The sequence below is a fragment of the Rhopalosiphum maidis genome, chromosome 3 (assembly GCF_003676215.2).
Source record: "Rhopalosiphum maidis isolate BTI-1 chromosome 3, ASM367621v3, whole genome shotgun sequence".
NCBI lineage: Eukaryota > Metazoa > Arthropoda > Insecta > Hemiptera > Aphididae > Rhopalosiphum > Rhopalosiphum maidis.
In genome coordinates this window covers 27,372,714-27,392,515 of record NC_040879.1, presented here as the reverse complement: position 1 = coordinate 27,392,515, position 19,802 = coordinate 27,372,714, and the positions used below count along the sequence as shown (strand labels likewise).

Below are 19,802 nucleotides of genomic sequence, written 5' to 3'. Positions count from 1 at the left end.
GAACACAAATAGGAAAATTAAAAATGTTGTTAATTATTGATGTTTAAAGTATCCCATCATAGCAAATATTAATCTTATAATTGTGAAACCATTTATATTACTATTACTTGATTTAAACAGCATTTGTGTATATTCTATAAATTTACAAACTAACTTTAAAATAAAAAATGAAACATGACTTGTGACTTATAAAAATAAAATAATTTTTATATTTACATCTCAAAATATTATTGTTGTTCCTTTTGATAACTAAACCATGACTTGTTTCATTATAAAATAAATAATATTTTATTAGCTAATACAATTTATATTTTAAGTATTTCTTTAGAAAAATTTATGCATTATTACATGTACAATATTTATTCTGTAATAAACAATTTTGTACATTTATATTTGTCTTACATTAAAATACATGGAATAGATTACAATATTTAATTGTAAATAATAATTAGGTACCGGATTTATATGCACAAAAATCCTCAAAATATGCTTCTAAAAATGCTGTAATATGTTATAAAATATGTATTTATTTTTAAATATGTACTTAAATATGCACTTAAAATTTTGTTTAAAATTATATAAAAATATGTAAAATGTATTAATATGTAAAAGTATTATGTAAAATTATGTAAAAATATTGATTAATTAATACGGTATTAAAAAAAAAGTATAAAAAAGATTTTAAAGTATTTTGTCGTCTTTGTCGCCATTTAACATTCTGTATCTTCAATCTATAAAGTATTAGCTCGCATTATTATCTATATTTGTCTTTGTCTTAATAACGTAGATCATAGCAAATTTTCGTTCAGCAGAACACATTTTGTGATTTTAGCTTTAATATTATAGTAAATTTACCTATTATCAAATTTAAAAATAAGAATATTATTTAGGGTAACTTACAGGCTTTTATTGATATCTTAATTTTCAAGTAAGTTATGGTTATGTAAAATATTAAAACTTTATAATGCTCATAACTCGCTTAAAAATTAAGGTACCTATAAAAGCCTATGAGATGCCCTAAATAATATTCTTAACTTTAAATTTGACAATAGGTAAATTTACTCTAATATTAAGGCTAACATCACAAAATGTGTTCTGCTGAACGAAAATTTGTTATGATCTACATTATTTAGACAAAGACAACATATGCGAGTATAACCATAACGTCCTCTTAATAAAAACAGACAACAAAAATTGAATTCATATTTTAATTTATTGCATTGGATAATCAGAATAAGTTTCTTAATGTGTTCAAACGTATATTATGTGGCTGTGAACGTGATAATACGACGAAAAACGAATAAATGTTATAAATAATAATATGCGCTATAGAAATACAAATATGCAAAACAAAATAAGAGTTATTTTAATAAGAATGATCTAAATCGGGGACAATGTTCATTAGATTTCAAAAAGCTTATTTCAATACATATATGCATTTGCATATAAATCTGGTCCCTAATAAGCTAATTTATAATTTATTTATAAATATTTATTGTATGTACTTTATTGTTTTATAGCTTTATTTAAATATTTTGTAATTGTCTTTTTGTGTTTTTTATTTAATTAATAAAGAACCTCAAAAAAAACTATAAATACTAATAACATATTGTTATTTCGACTCATAACACGAGTTTTAACTATCCTATTTCTTAGTATTTCAATTTCTAAATGTTTATAGTAGGTATTACCTACCTATTTTTTGTTTTTTTTTCTTTTGTTTTTCAAAAGACAATTCGTCTTTTTTTCTGTAAATTGTTTATTAGATGATTTGTCTGTAAATGGTGTATGAAAAACGATAATTTTAAGTATATTTCACGATGAAATGTTTAATGATATTATACTAATGGCAGCTTAATTTAATGCAAAAACATTGCATTTATTGTATTATATTATTGTTATTAACCTTTTGAGCTATAACATATTTAATTGTGTATTATATCAGTAGCGTATTTACAACTATTTTTGAGGGGTGAAAAGTTTATTACATTATAAATTTATATGCGTAAATATAGTCAAATTATAAAATGTAATCAAGCTTTCTGATGTTACTTGCTAAATAATCAATCACAGGTGGAACGAGGAATGGCTCTCCCAGTAAATAAATACGCCACTGGTTGTTAATACCACCTTTGACCTTACCGTTAGGTTCAAATTGGGTGAATAGATTCGTAGTATAAATAGGTAATATCTATAGACAATCTTTTTTTTTCATGTTTGAAACCGACGGCGCTGTGGGAACTGCTTTTGCATTACTATTTACTTCCACAATTTACATTGTTTGAAAATGTCATTAGGTACATAAATAGTATAATACTCGTAAAACACATAAACGTTCCAAGTTCCGACAAAAATGTTTTTTGCAATATAACAAAAGAATTAAAATCATTACAATCATTAAATTATAAAATTTCGTTCAAATTTTAACTTTAAATATCTACAAAAAAAAAAAAAAAATAGTAATATTTTTTATACTTTTTATATTTTTTAGTTTCAGAACAAAATACTCAAATACTATTTAGGAACATTGTATTTAATTATTAAACCTTATTTATATAAATTGAAAATGTTATACATTTTTTATTGCAAAATATTTGTAGTTTGTAAATTTTTGTAATTAAGACGAATACCGAAAAATTTGAAATTGGAATGCACATGAAGAAAATTAAGCCAATGTATTTTTATTCATTTTTATACAGATAAAATGAATAAGTTTTTGACATCTTATAATTTATTTTCAACAATTTTGACCCAGCAAATAATTGCAGGTATAGATAGGTATCTATTTAAAGAAAGAAGTTCGAACAATAATTGAACATTTCTTATGACTGAATATTTCAAAAAAAGTCAAAATATTAAAAAAAATAATGCTATGCATAGAAAATGTTAATATAAATATTTTGTAAAATTTGCAAGTAACTATCTTTTAAATACTTTTTTACGGTTTTACAATATCGTAAAAATTTAAAATTCAAACGATAAAAAACAGGATTAACTTTACTCCAGTAGAAATTTAATTAATTTATATTGAAAAACTTAAAAAAAACCTTATATTAAATTTATAAATCTTGAGTATAAATATTTAAAATTGTATGAACGGCAAAATAATATTATGTTTATTTTAAGTTTTTTGGCCTAATTCAGAAAAATTCTAACTTCATAATACCTATAATTTTTTGTTAGCTTTAGGTTTAACTTTTTTTTAACTCTAATAATAACAACTTGTGAAGATCCTTGTATCCAATTTTCAAGGTTTTTGACCTAGTACTATTGATCAATTGACAATTAAAAAAAGAAAGTAAAGTAAATTTGTTCATTAATAAATTATGCTATGTTTAGAATTTAATAATATACACACTTAATGAATATTTTTAAGTTTCTGTGGTTAACTATTCGTCTTTTAATTATAAAACAATAAAGAAATCAATTTTAAAAACTGGCTTAGCGTAAAAATACCGATTTTTCCTATTTTTTTTTATTTTTTTTGGATTATTAAAAAGTACTGCGAATTTTTGACCCACAAAGTTCCGACTAGATTCTGTTTGCTATCGAATACTCCCAAAGTGGAAAATCATTACAGTTTTATTGCTCAAAAAGGTCATTTTAGATACACAATTAGATTTAGATTCAAAATAATTTGAAAAAAACATAAACAAACATTATAAAATCAATACATTCATCGCTCCACTTAGAATCTTAAAAATAATAAAATAGGTAATTATCAAAATTATCAAGTAATATTTAATAAAATCTTAAGCTTATTTTAAATTCATTCAAATATACATTAGCATTGCAAGACATATTAAACCAGTCACTAATAAGTAACGGTTTTCTACAAACTATAAATTTAATCTTGACATGTATCGCATTAGATTAAATAATTTCAATAAATTAAATATTCAATATATTCAATATATTTTATAAATTACATGTACACAATCTGTGCCAGTAAGCATAGTAAGAGTATGAGCTATGTGAAAACAAAGAAACATGAACAATTTTAATGAAGAAGCCATCTATTGATGACATTTGTAAATATTCAATAAAAACTGAAAATTATATCGTTATTAGTATTAACTTATTACCAACAAAATTAATTTCCAAAATCATTAAATTGAATTTGTTATTTTTATAAATACAAAATATTATAATATATTAATACTACTAATATTATTTATAATTTATATTATTATTATTATTGTTTTAATAATTTTTATTATTTTTATTATTACATTATTACTGATATAAGACTTAACAAGTTGCTAACAACTATTATTATAAAATAAAATACCTAAGGAAAAAACAATTATAGTGAAATATTATTGAAGCAACTAAATAAGGATACTTAGGTACTTGAAACCTTCAACAATCTTCATTATAGTGGCGCAACCAAGATGAGGGGGACTGAGTGTCTGGACAACCCCCTTAAAACTGTAATTTTAGAAATAATAATGTGTTATAAATGTTACAAGTTATAAATTTATAATGTTTTTTGTCCATAATATACTGTAGATATACGCAACTGGCGGACATCCCTTGAAAAAATCCTGGTTGCATCGCCGATCAACATACCCAATACCATTTTCGTATTTATTATTGTGAATACGACTGTATTTATTAAAATAACACGAAACGAACTCACAATATTGTAATATTTATAAATGGATAGTCAATGGGATATCAATTTCAAATTTAAAATGTTGTCGTCTTCGTCACGAGTGGTTCGAGTGCATTTGTTCTGCCATGAGTATACGAGATCGGAAAGCCCAACTCGACCTGTTGATAGCAGTTGATAACTACAAAATATTATGTGAAGGGCGGCGAAAGCGTACTCCGTAATATTATCACTATTATCTATAGTGGTTTGCGGTTAGTGGTGCGTTGCGTTTAGTGCGAATGTATCACACGATCTTCAGCGCCGACCGGCGCGGAACGCTCCACTAAACCTAAGTATAGCCAATAGCCATTGGTTATAAATACTACTCATACTAGTATTTATAACCAATGGTATAGCTATGGAATTGAACTCGCCATCCCAAAAAACACTGACTGTTCCCGTTTGTACACGCAGGCTGCAGCCGTCACCGTCATTGCTATATTCCTTATTATTCTGAAACACGCGCCGTAGGTAGGTACCGAGGCACGAGATCACTAAGACGGAAAATTAAGTGGTCCATCTGATCACCGACGCCGTAAGTATAATAATACTTAGATATTTAGCCTTTTTCGTGCGAACTACTGTTCTCGTTTTGCGTCGGAGTTGTCGATGTACTTTTAAATACGTACCTAACTATCCGTGTAGGTGTTCCATTAATATAATATAATAATTAATAGCGCTCACTACGAAACGGTATTGCGTATTTTCATTTGACGCACGACAAAGGTTTTCGTCGTTATTAGTATTGACATTATTATTACTACTATCAAGCAAATACTACTACTACTACTATTACTAATAATAATAATAATAATAATATTAATAATATAAAATACAAGGCGACTGCCTTCCCCCCAGACTTATTGTTTTGAAAATTTCAATGAGTGCTGTAAATAACTTTATATTAGATATCTATTTTTCTTTGATCGCCATCAGTGATAATTGAAAATTTTAAATTTCCTTGTGAATGTGTGTTGTAGTTTATGTCTATGTTATATGTATCGTCATCGGTAGTGTGTGTCGATTCAATGTTCTTATCGATGTATTATGATTTTCCAGTACCTATACTTGTTTATAGGGACTTCAACCGTAAAATATAATGATAAACTTCGTATCCATTGGTATTTGGGTGTTGTTGAATGTAAAGTAAAATAGTGTTTCTATTAGCATAGGCTAATAATTTAAAACAAATTCTCAGTTTTACAAAGTAAACAATATAATATGTATACATTGGTTGAAAAAAAATTAAAATTCATTTTTGAATAAGTTGAAAGGTTGTCTTGATTCTGAAAATACTCCAAAACTTTATGTTAGTATGTATTATAATAATGTGTTATGTTAAAACTGTTTAATGTCTAATAAGAATTGCATCTTACTTAAACATCTAATTTAATTAATCCAAGACATATACAATTACTAAACTTAGTCAATTTAGTTTTGTACATAATTCAATTTTTTTTCATCAATGAAAAAATCCTGTCTTGAAATAATTTTTCAAAACTCATTTTTTTCTGCTAAATATATATTTAATATGTATCTTTTCCAAAATGTATTATCTCATGTAGATATCAAAATTTGTAGTGATAAATCTAAGATAATAACTAGTATTTCAAACAAAATTAACTATTAACATGACTGTTTATATAATATCCCTAATATAACAAATTATTAGCTCATAATACTTATGTTAGAAACCATTTTAATTTAATAAATGAAAATACAAAATTATTATATTATTTTACCAAATTTAACTTTTTGATTGCCATTTGTTGATTATTTATAATTTTTCTTTTTTTAGAAATAGTTAACTAACTTAATTTTAAAACTTATCATTTATTGGTATTTACCATCATGTTAATAATTAATTATTTTCAATGTATATATTATTAATACCTTCGATTGGTATACATTATCCCTTAAAATATAGGTGTAAAATAGTTGATAAAAAAAACTAATACTGATATTGAAAAACTTCCATAATATTAATATATTATCATGTATTGGGTACGAGTATATAAAATTGTTTTAGAACTTTTTTCAAATTGTTCATGTTATATTTTTCTTTTGAATAATGTAGGTAATAAAATAGGATACTCAAATTAACTCTTAATTCTTAAGTACTTAGATGCTAAAAGATTATTTAAAAATTAATTGTTTTGAAATTTTAAAATTTGTAACTGCCCAGAAATATTGTGTAACAGTTAACTTTTAATCAAATATTTTAGTTGGTAAAAAATGAGATCTAAATTGGTTTTATTATTAATTTATTTTATGATGAAAAATATATTAAATATATTTACTATTATAATTATTCAATCATCAATTATAATTTATAACTGTATTATAAATACATTTTATATTTTGTATACTTTATAAATAATAATATTTATATCATATTTAATTTTACTATTAAATATTTATATACAGTATGTAAACTGTAAACGCTGATTGAGAACCCTCGATATCTATCTCTGTGTAGAGCTTTACAATTTTAATTCTGTTTTTTAGTCGATTGTTATGATATAAAAATACACATTTTTATGGACAATGAATTTTCTTTTAACTTAATTATACAAGCTAACTTTAACTTAATTGTACTGTGCATACGCATGTTTAATTAAGTTAAAAAACTTCTTAGGCCATAAAAATGTGTATTATCATAACAACTAATTAACAAACAGAATTCAAATTGCTCTATGCAGAGATATTAAATGTTCTCAATTAGTGTTTACACATTGTATATACCTAGGTACTTAGACAGCAATATTTACAACAATTTAAGCTCCTAATAAATAATATTATTTATTGTTTATAATGTTTATAATCAGAAACTTATGTAAAACTAACTTATGTATAACTAATGTAAAACTAAATATTCTCAATATTATGATTAATTAAGTACCTTATACATTTTTAAAATCGGTCTAAATGTCAAAATATTTATCAATAGTTGTGTTGTAGAGATGTAATTTACAACATGATTTTTTTTAAAGAATAAACTATTGAACATTTTAAAAATATTATTATATTATGATTATTTTGTAATTGGGTGTACCTGATTTACGGATCAACAATTTGATGGATATATTGATTATATGATGACTTGTACTTTATAACAGAAATTTTTTATAAAAGAAAAAATTCTTTTATTTTGATGCTTTTGCTGACAGGAAAATGAATCTTATTGAATCTTGTTAATTTGGGGGTAAACATTTCCCAACATTCTTTTCAGTGATTTGGAAAACAAAATAATAAATCAATAAAAAATTGAATTTTTATACTAAACCAATTTTCAACAAAATGTCTTAACATCGTGTCTACAATACCGACGGGCGTTCACTATTGATCAGCATGAACCCTGAGCAGTTCACGCCGATGTCATCTTGCGGCGTAATGAGCATAATGTAATATATAGGTATCTATGATTTATGTTCATTAAGAACATGTTTAAGATTAGGTATCGTTGTTAATATTAATATACAGTAGAACTCCGATTATCCGGATTAATTAATGTAAAGGGTAGTCCGCGGATAAGTAAATATTCGGATGATTGACATATGATTTATCAAAAATTGTATGTGTATTTATTATTAAGAAGTATGTGATATAATTTGAAATTAGTAACAGTAAACAAATAATTACTGAAAAAGAATAAGCTATAAATACAATAGCATATTTTAAAAGATAATTTTAAGCCGTTAATATTTTTACTCGTCCGGTTTATAGGCGTTAGGATAATCGGAGTTCTACTGTATATTACTTATGATCGAATGAATATATTTTAAAATTATTGTGCATTTATGCACTAAAAAAAAAAAAAATAGTAGAATAAACTTAATCTTATAAAGTTTTGTCCTATAAACCAAGTAAATATTGATATATTTATTAAAGTAATAAAGTTATTTAAGTTTTGACTGTTTTGAGGCAACACTTAAAAATACTCATCGTAACAAATTAATATCGATGCACTTAAAAACATTCCCAACATTTTAACATAAATAGAACAAAGCATAAGAAAAAATAAATCTTTAAAAATTTGATAAATTTAATTTATCATTAAATAAACTATAGTTAAGAGGATGTCGCACACTGTTTGTTTTCTCTCTCTAGCTCACGCGCAACATAGACAAAACGCATTTACGCAGTTTGAGTAGAACTCGCTCAATTTTGGTTCTAGAGTAAATATACCTATTATAAAATTAAATTTTGATAATATTTCTGAGTACAAGACGATGAGTTTTTTTAAAAAAATTAAAATTTTGAAAATTTATAGGTTATTTAAAAATGTTGTAATTTATAGCTATTTCTAAACGTATAGTTAACGTTGTATTGAGAATAATGGAAAAAATTCATCGTCTTGTACTCAGAAATATTATCAAAATGTAATTTTATAATAGGTATGTTTACTCTAGAACCAAAATTGATCGAGTTCTACTCAAACTGTGTAAATGCGTTTTGTTTATGTTGCGCGTGGGCTAGAGAGAGAAAACAAATAGTGTTTTAGTCTTTTTAGTATTACTCTTACGAATATTTTTGCGAAGAAAGGCAGGAGGCTTATAGGTCGATAGGAAGAAGGTAGATCAGGAGGCTTTTTAGGTTTATGGAATAGAATGATGAATGAAAAATTTCCAAAGTAGAGGGAAATATGTCAATCTTAAGGCAGCATTAAATAAGACTGTTAGCAGAATGATTGCTCTTTTTGGGAGACACCTAGCTACTTCCGCAGTTATTAATTCATAGCCTGGGAATTTCTTAAGGCTGTATTTCTGTTTAACATATTTAACATCATTTGGAGTAAACGATTTTGTGGATAGATAGAGAGGAGGAGGTATCTAGGTACTGTTTAACTAACTTGGTATTTTGAGGAGTTTGTATCTCAGTGTAAGGGTTGAAAGTTTCAGCTAAGTGTCTTTTTATAGTGGTTCAGCTTTATCAGCATCTGAGGAGGCGAAACTGCCATCTAATTTAATTAACGGGGTATTTGGTACTACGTGTTTTAGGGATTTTTTAGTGGCATTCCAAAGGCTTTTATTTAGTGATAAATTAGTAAGGTAATTGATTTGAAGTTGTTTTTTATGTTTAGCTAGAATTTTTTCAAGAAGTTAGCCAGATTATTAAAGTTGTGTTTGTGTGATGGAAGGCGAGAGCGTTGAAACAGGGCCTTATCTTTGCGTTTGTTAGCTATCAGGATGCGAATATTTTCTGGAATTGAAAAGGAATTATTTGAAAACTGCGCTTGAGATAAGGTAGCCTCCCAAGCTGCAGATTGAATTATGTTTGTTAACTTATTTATTGCATTGTCGATTTCTTGAGTTGATTTGAGACTAACCTTCATATCTATATTTTGATCAACTAGATCGTGAAATCTACATCTATTTGTATTCGACTGAAATAGTTTAGGTGGAGAAGAGCGGATTGATGGAGAAGCACTGACTGTTAAAAGTACGGCTGAATGATCCGAGTGGGTTCAAGGAGATTTCCAGCTATGAGGAATATGTTGAATGGTGTATTTAAGACAAAAATATCTTATATATTTTACTATATTATATTTCAGGCTTTTTACGTAGGGAGGTAGGTCAGTATGTTGGTCCTGGTGGAGCTAGAATATTGTAGCCTTTCAGATTTGTAAAATTGTAAAGTATGGGGTTGTTTGCACAACAGCCCCAATTAATATGCTTAGCATTATAATAACTTTCTATGATAAAATTATGACTAACGGTACGAAAATTGTCAACGTAGTTTTGTATGTTCATGTTATGTCTTGTAGGGGAATAGATTGCTGCTATTATAGTTGGTATGTTATTGAGATGTAGTTGTATGGCACATGGTTGTAAATAGGGTTGACAGAAGTTCGGAAGTGATTGATACAGAAGGGAGGACTTAATATAAATCGCAGCACTTCCATGGGCTGTATTGTCCGAATGGTTTGATTTCAGAATTTTATATCCAGTAATGGGAATGTAGGAGTGTTTAGTGAAATTAGCGCAATGTCTATGGGCTTTTCCTGAAGGACTAGTTGTTATTCATTTGCATAATTTTTAAGACCGTTGGCATTAAATTGGAGAATTAAAATAGAGTTATTTGTGGAAGAGGACATTATTTTTATCTAAAAGATTTGAGATTATTTTAGGAAAAAGAGCTATTAATGGATTTATTATTGTTTGAACTCATTCATGAAACTTGCCAATAGTATATTTATATCTGGAGGAGGAGGAGGAACTGTATTGTTGGCATTGGAGTAAGTCGTAGCTTGGACATAGGTATAATTCGTAGCGGGTGGGTGTGTTGAGGAGGCTTTCACTGGTTGTGTTTCTTGTATATGCATATTTTTAAGATTAATATTATCAGATACCTGATTATTTGACTTTGGTTTTTTGTGTCGTTGAAGGTCCCCAAAGATCGAACAGCCTCTGTAGATTGAATAATGGTCTCCGGAACAAAGTGCGCACTTAGGAGGGGCGTCTCTGGAGTTTGGATAGTCGGACGTCGTGTGTCTGCAGCGGACACAGCGTGCCGGATAACCACAATAGGATTTAGTGTGCTCGTAATCTTGGGAATTTGAACATTGGTTTATAGTTTTGGACTTGTATGGCTCTTCCACTTTTATTAACGTATGAAGCAATGACGTGAAGTTGTAGATGTCGTTGGACTGTTCAGTCGTTTCGAGGTCCATAAAAAATAAAGGTAATGGATGTTTATTTACCTTATGGAGAACACTTGAGACTTGCCTAACTTTAAATAGGCGCAATTCAAGCTCAGATTTAATTAACTTATTTGGTGTAGCTGGATAGAGGTTTCGAATCACAACTCGTGTTGGTTTGTCTTCCTTAAGTTGAAAAGTATGAAATTCTGCTTTCTGGTCTCTCAGGAAGTGAACTAAGAATCTATACGATTCTGAGTTTGTTATCATTATTTTTAAACGATCTGTCGATGATTTGCAATAGAAGTTGTCTACTTCAATTAATTCAATAAGCTTAATAAACAGGTCAGGAAAGCTGTATAAGCCTCTTACAAAAATTGGGGTGGTCGCAGAACTTTTGGCGCGATATTAATAGAACCTATAGGATTTTGAATAGGAACTGTATTGTTACCATTTGACGGAAGTGCGGACGGAGGATCATCTTGGGATAACACTTCATACCGATTTGTGGAAAAAAATTGTTTTTTGGTGTTATTTGTCGGCGTTCGTGGTGAACTCTGATCAAAAAATTTTATTGAATTCTTTTAGTTTTAGTTGACGTAGATGAGATCCATCCGCCCGACGAAGAGTTATCATTATTTGAAGTGTCTATTTCATCAATGGTGTGTATACTTTTTGCAGAAGTTGATTTATTTTTATTAAGTTTGATTGTCCGTTGATTACTGGAATCGTTGTTACTTATCTTTGTGGTAATTAAATTAGAATTATTAATTTTATTTTTGTTCTTGATTGTGGGTGAAGATGATTGTGGCATTGCAGGTAAAGGTTAAAGTCTGGATAGACAGCTGCGCGCGGCGCGCGAGAAGACAACAATGGAGAGAACGGAGCGATAACGAATAGTGCTGGCGACGATATTGATATGCTTAATATTAAAATTAATATAATAATACGTTACGTTTAATTCAGAAAATCTTCACATATTGATGTAAAAACAAGTTATGCATGAATAAGATGTAACAGATATTTTAACATTAATTTTACATTTATTGAACCTTTTGGGCGCAAAAAATGTAAATAGAAAAATAATGTAACTGTGAATAAAATGACGGAGCGTATCAAAACTAATGTGTATGCTATGGATAAAAAATAAAATAAAATAAAATTAATAAAATAAAAATTAATACAATTATTTAAAAACAAAAACACAAGCGTACCTAAGTTAATTACGAAGAGAAGGTTATGATTTTTGTTTTCATTTTAAACTTATAAATAATAAATATTAAATTATAATTTATAGACAACTGACTAAATGTATTAACATATAAATGTGATTGAGGGGTAGCCTCAATATACGATGAGTTTTTTTTTTATATACTCAGCTCAAATATATTTTATTACTTCATTTTACCTATATCGTAGTTCTCAGTTTCTTGTTGGTTTATACTATTTTAATATAAAAAAATCCATCAGTTGAAATTGGATAGTTACTTTATGTCAACAAAGGTGTGGTGTGCAGGAGCCGTGCTCATATCGAGCCACATTTTTGTAAACCGGTAGTAACCTTATCAGTAGTATATAATGCCAAAAATGTCTACTGTTGTCATCAGCGCTACGAGGGAGGGGTTGGTTAATATGTATGGGTCAGTGGTACTCTGTGTTTCGGAAGGAGATTTAATATTTATCGACATTTTGCAGCCAGGCTTCGTTCAGCGCTCTCAATACTCGCAGTTCTAATACTATTTTACTTGTCCGTCAACGACGTCTTTACGTCCCCAAACACAAACCAGATTATTGTGTCGCATACAAGGTAAAGTATTCTTCTTTTATTTTATTTGTTTAAAAATAATTTAAAACAGTTTTCGATTGTGTTCTCTGATTGTCTTTCCGCTTTTTGGGTGACATCGATCAATATTTAGTAGTTTTTGTCGTCGTCGTTGTTTTTAGCTAATTTGAACAAATATTTATATTTTACCGTGCTTGTATAAAATACTTTTAACGGTATTAAATTACATTATAATAACATTACCTATTTATATTATTTTATTTATATTTCTATATGTTATTATTATTATATTACTAAAATAGAATATTATTTATTAAAGAGCACATAAAGATTTGAATTAAAAAGAATTAAGTATGTTATATAATTATAGTAGAACATCGATAGTCCGGACTACCGATAATCTGGATTGCATAAAAATCCATTTGTTCGTAAATGTTATGAACTTAAGTAGTTTATTTGGAATGCCCGGAACCCAATTAATCTATAAAATATTGTTTTAACGACCAAAAAAATCGTTATTTTTATTACCTACCTATTAATTTACTTATTTTTATAATTTAAAATACAATAAATATAAAGGTGGTGGAAATAAAAATATAAATCTTAGTCAATGAGTAGGTTATCTTGAAAAACCTCCGGTAATCCAGACGATGCTCGGTCTGAATTCGTCCGAACTATCGAGGCTCTACGGTATTTACATACAATATAAATAAATTTAAATTATAAATTTATAAAAATTAATTAATTTATTTTACTTAATTCAATATTATAAATTACTAATATTATGAACTAACTAATTCTCATTTATGAAGTACAAGGCGCAACAACCATAATATTATTATTGCTAATTTAGTTATCGTTGTTTAAAAATATTTTATTTCTTTTTTTTAAATACGTGGAATAGGTAAATCTAGTAATTAATAATTGAAAAAAATTATTGTACAATAATTTATCTATAGTTCAATATTTTTAATCATGTTGTTGCTTTATTTAAATAAATATTATTATCTATTTATAAACTGATAAGTCTTATTTAGTTAAAATATAAGCATAAACATATTTTAAGTCACCTACATATAATAAGTAAAAATAAGAGATATAATTATGTAGGTACCTACCTATATATCTATTAATATTGATAAATTAAATATACTGAATGATTTTAATTTAATTTATTGTATAATACTGCTTTAAAGTTGACAAGAGCAACTTTATACTAATATTATCATCAAAATAATATTTATATTTTTACAATTCAAAAATATTATTTATCGTATTATAAATATAATGTATGATGATGTACAGATTGATTTAAACAGTAGTCAGTCAATATTTTATAGTAGTGGTTCCCAACCCATGGGCTGCTGGTAGCATGAAACTGAGCCGTGGACAATATAATAATAACATTTCTGGTGTATATATTTAAAATAATTTTATTTTATATATTATATACATATATGTATAGATGTGCTATTAGTCATTAGTGGATCTCAAAGATTTTTTTTACAAAATTGGTGGTCCATACAACTAAAAAGGTTGGGGACTGCTGTGTTATAGAATTTTTGTAATATAAGTTAATCCTGATATGTATAATATATATTTATGTATCTTTTTCATATAGCATTATACCCCACTTAGTTAGATTAGATATAAAAGACACTTATTAAATGCAGACTAATTGGTATTTATGTTTTTGTTTACAGATGTCGTTTAATGATAATTTGAGATCCTTTAATGAAAATTGGAGTATAGATTTTTTAACACCGCGTGATATGGTTGCAGCTAATTTTCATTACACAGGCATTGGAGATAAAGTTAAATGTAGTAAATGTAACATAGAATTAGGTAATTGGAAACAGGGTGATGATCCGGTACAATTTCATATTCGTTTCTCTCCAATTTGTTCATTTGTTTATGAAATTGTAAGTAAATATACTTAATAAATTTAATATTTTTGTAATCTTTTCTTTCTGTTTACAGTTGTATACAGTTGATGGTCGTTTGACCACATTTAATAATTGGCCAGTCCCTTTTTTAAAACCTATTAAAATGGCTGAAGCAGGTTTTTATTTCTTAGGCTTTGAAGATCGTGTGAAATGTTTTAAATGCAAAAGACATTTTGATTCATGGAAAAAAGGTGATATTCCAATACTTGAACATTATCGTAACTCATTTTTATGTCCATATGTTAAAGGATACGAAGGTAAATATCAAATAAATTTAATATTTTTATAATTTTAGGAATTAAAGTAATAGATTTTGAGGTAAACATTTTGTGAGTTTAATAATATAACTATAACTGAAAAATCATCATATAAAGTGAACTAATGTATTAATTAAATTATTAGTTGAAATTAAATCTAATAAATTTTAATATTATTATAAATTTAGTATTAGGATCAGTACCAACTATTAATACTTTAATATTGTTATTATTAATTAATTTTTTTTTAAAAAATATTTCTATACAAATACCTATTTTTGAAAAACATATTAACATATTTATGTACGAGTAATATTATAAAATTGTTATTACAAACTTTTTAATTTGATGTATTTATATCTTAATAAAAATTATAAAGTAAAATTTTAAATACATTGTATTTTTTTTTTTTTTTATGATTTTTCTAGACTTGGGTCTATTATACTTCACTTTTGCAGATTGCTTGAAATAATTATATAATTTCTTCATATTTTTAGACATGTTTGATGTGTGTGGTTTTTACCGTACTTCAATTGCTGATCTCCAAATTAATTTATGGGCGAAACAAATTGAGGATTTGTTAAATGCTGAGGGTATTATGTTAAAACTAAAACCTATTAAACGAAGTATTATGGCCACCTTCAATGCACGCTTGAAATCATTTGATAAATGCCCACGAACATTGAATCAAGATATCAATATTCTATCTGAAGCTGGATTTTTCTATTCTGGTGAAATGATAATAATATTTATATTAATTGACTTTTGATTTATATGTTTAATACATTTTTAGGTAATGGTCGAAATGATTATACGACTTGTTTTTTCTGTGATGAAATATTATGTCAATGGGCTGATGACGATGAACCGTGGACAGAACATGCCAAATGGTCCAAAGAGTGTAGTTATGTGTTATTAAATAAAGGCAAACATTTTGTGGACCAAGTATGTAATGTGGAAAATGACATATCCAATCAACTGGTAAATAAATATTTCTACTACTCTAGAAACAATATTAAAAATTTAACTTATACTTTATTTGTAGGAGTTATACACGTTGATAACTGAACAGAAATATACTTACCTTAACGGATCTAAAATGAAAATACAGGCGACAAAAATGTATGTTTCACTGAATTAGTATAAGTAGTTTTATATTATTTTAGCACAAATGGTTTTTTTAACATTTTTTTTTTTTTATAGAAATATTAATGAATCACAAATTATCAAAATTTTATCTGATAAAAAAAAGAAGCATTTTTCTCAAATACTAGATCCTAATTCTGTGCCAGATTGTATGCTTTGCAAGATTTGTTATAAGGAAGAAATTAAAGTTGTTTTTGTCCCTTGTGGCCATGCCGTTGCCTGCTTACAATGCGCTTTTACTCTCGAAATGTGCGCTATATGTAGATATCCATTCTCAAAGTTAATAAGAGTATATTTATGTATGGATAAAAAAATCGATGAAGATCTTAAACTGGTACCTTGCAGCTCTAAAATGTCTTCTAACAACACACTGCGCTCAATGCTTTGCAAAGTGTGTCATAAAGAAGAATTGGCCGCTATATTTATACCCTGTAGACATGTCTACACCTGTATTAAATGTGCGGAAGAAATGGATAACTGTCCTATATGTGCAGAAAATATTTTTGCTTTTATTCAATTATACTTATAAGCTTTAAATAACCAACAATGTGCACATGTGCTTATACAATTAAATTAATATATTACAATTACTTACAATAAAACTAAACATGTAAAGGTAGTTCTAGTCTGTCAAACAAAAGTGACAGACATATTTTCTAGAATATAATCAAGGCATTTTTATTAATATAAATTTATTACTTGGATATAATAGAACGCCATTTCCTAATTTTAAACTTTTTTTATAATATGAAATTGTTTTACACACAGTACAAATCCTATCTCAATAAGCATAATGAATTACTCTTCTTGGAGTATGTTTGACTAGAATAACTCTAATTGTTTTTATATAAGTGTTTATATTTATTTTAATATGTGAATCAATTATTTATAACTTTTTATGTAAATTTAAAATTTTTTATTTAATGTGTATAATTAAAATATTGTTAATGTAAAAAAAAAATGTTCACAGGTTTTTTTTACAACTTTAAAATACCAAAAATACATATTCACATTTTTTTCTTACATGTGTTTGAATTTTGAATTTTTATTCCTAAGATATGAAAGCCTAAAGAAAATTTAGTATTAAGTCTTATATGACATTGTATTAATTATAAAAATAATATATATATATATATTAAGTGTAAAACCATGTTGATTTTTCTAAAAAAGTTTTAATTTTAATCATTTAAAATAATTGATTTCATTGAAATTATGAAAAATATTTATTTTTATCTGTGTACAATGTATAATTATTATGTATGTATAATATTATAACATGTTGTATACATTTCTTATTATCATTTATGTCAGTTTGTATTTATTTATTTCGCTGTATATTGACTAAATTTGTTTCAATATAAATATTAAAATATATGTATATAAATGATTATTAAAGTTATTTACCATATTTTCGTTAACTATATTATATACATGCCTATTTAATATTTATAGAATGTAGATATAACAATAAATAAAGCGTCAGTTACAATAAAGACATGTAGTTGACTCGAATGGACATATTTTATCTGCGACCACATTATATATAATCTGCAAATAATCCGCAGCATTTTACATAAAAGGTTTAATACTTCTTATTAGTTTTTCATGAAGCACAAAACTTGTAAATTGTGTCATACAATTGTATATATTATGCCTTTCTTTTCATTTAAATGTAAGTAAAAAGAAATATGGAACCCAGATAGCAAAGAATTATTTTTTTTATGTTTTAAAAATATAATTTTTGTAATAATATGATTAATTAGATAAATTCTTTTTATTCAAACCTATTTTATGATTTGAAAAATGTTAAAATAATCTGATACAAATATTTTTTGTTCACAAGGGTTACATGTATATATTAATACAAAAATCATATTTTTAAATATTTTTTTGTATTAATATATATGTTGATAATATCTATACCAAAACAGTTTATAATTAATATTTCCACACATTTCCATAGTTTAAACTTTAACAATGTAATGATTAATACAACCATTTTCTGTACAGAATAAGAAAAGTCTTATTTTGTATTTAATAATATTGGTGTCAATAACCACAGCCATATTGTGGATTATGTTTCAACTCAGTAGAGTCAAAGGGTGTCCACGTACAGGTTTTTTTTTAAATTTTTAATACCACAAATGAAAAAATTATGATGCAACGTTTAGATTTTAAATTATTAGAATCTTGTGTTATTAATAAACAGTGTATAAAGGTTAAAAAATAAAACTACAAAATTATATCGTCACCGATCATACAAAACACATCAATTTCAAAAATCAGTTGATTTAAAATTCAGCTTATTATTATTTAGAATTAAACTAAAAAATATCTACAATATATGATGTGTTTAACTAAGTCCAATATTATTTAAAGATGTTTAATTAACAATTGAAAATATCAACTAAGTCCGTTCAAAAATTTCCTAGCTGCTTCTCAAAAAATAATTTTTTGGACTAAGTATTTCACATGAACGGGGGAAATATATTTGTGTACAAGTATATTTTCACGAGGGAAGAAAAGTCAAATCAAAATAAATGTAAATAAAAAACTAAAGCGAAATGCTTTCTATACAAAAAACTAAAAATAATTTACAGTTGATTACCTAAATAAGCATACAATTCTTACTAAGTTTAATATGATATCATTACAATAAACGATCTTTACCAAAAGGAAAATTTTTTAAATTAATTTATTTTTAGTGTATTGTATAGAAAAAATTTCGAATACATGGCCATATCCAAAACGCACGAATACTATTTAACAATATCTGTCAACCACTTGATCAGTTGCAAAGATTTGGTAAGCATGACACTATGTCCGGAGATCCAACCACTCCGACTAGGGTCAGCGCGGCTTCCATGTGAAATTGAATTATTCATGAAACCAACCACAGTTCCGATAACCTGCGCAATAAAATATCTAGAAATCACAGTAGCATATATCATAAGCTTAAGTATCATAATAAATGGATTTATATAATACGCACGTTGGACGACATAACAGTCACTTGTAATCAGGGGGATAACATAGGAAACATACAATTAAAGGGAGTGGGTATACTCACTATAGAGGAGCACTGTAGGTTAGGTACACCACAAGTAGTGTCGACACCTAACAGACAGCTGAAGTCAACTCAGTAACTCGACTTCCTTCCTCCAGTAGACATATCGTCCAACGTTAACATTCCGACATTAAACAGTACGAAACTGAACAATTTGCTGACGCACCAAAATCCGACCGTGAAGCTGACTGATATAAGCGAACTTTCCAAAACCATCGACGAGTTAGAAACCGCGGTACAGGAGAAAAATGATAAGACGTCATTACAGTTAACAAGCGGTACGCATACGACAACAATTATAATATT

The 19,802-nt window shown here is 26.7% G+C and overlaps 1 protein-coding gene across 1 annotated transcript; it reads left to right on the top strand.

Annotated features, from left to right (window-relative positions):
• Positions 1-12,982: 12,982 nt before the first annotated feature.
• Positions 12,983-17,051, top strand: LOC113558506 (death-associated inhibitor of apoptosis 1-like). Its single transcript, XM_026963988.1, has 7 exons — positions 12,983-13,104; positions 14,784-15,002; positions 15,061-15,283; positions 15,781-16,014; positions 16,077-16,264; positions 16,329-16,405; positions 16,487-17,051. The coding sequence occupies exons 2-7, from the start codon at positions 14,784-14,786 to the stop codon at positions 16,956-16,958; spliced, it is 1,413 nt and encodes a 470-aa protein (XP_026819789.1). The 5' UTR covers positions 12,983-13,104; the 3' UTR covers positions 16,959-17,051.
• Positions 17,052-19,802: the final 2,751 nt, after the last annotated feature.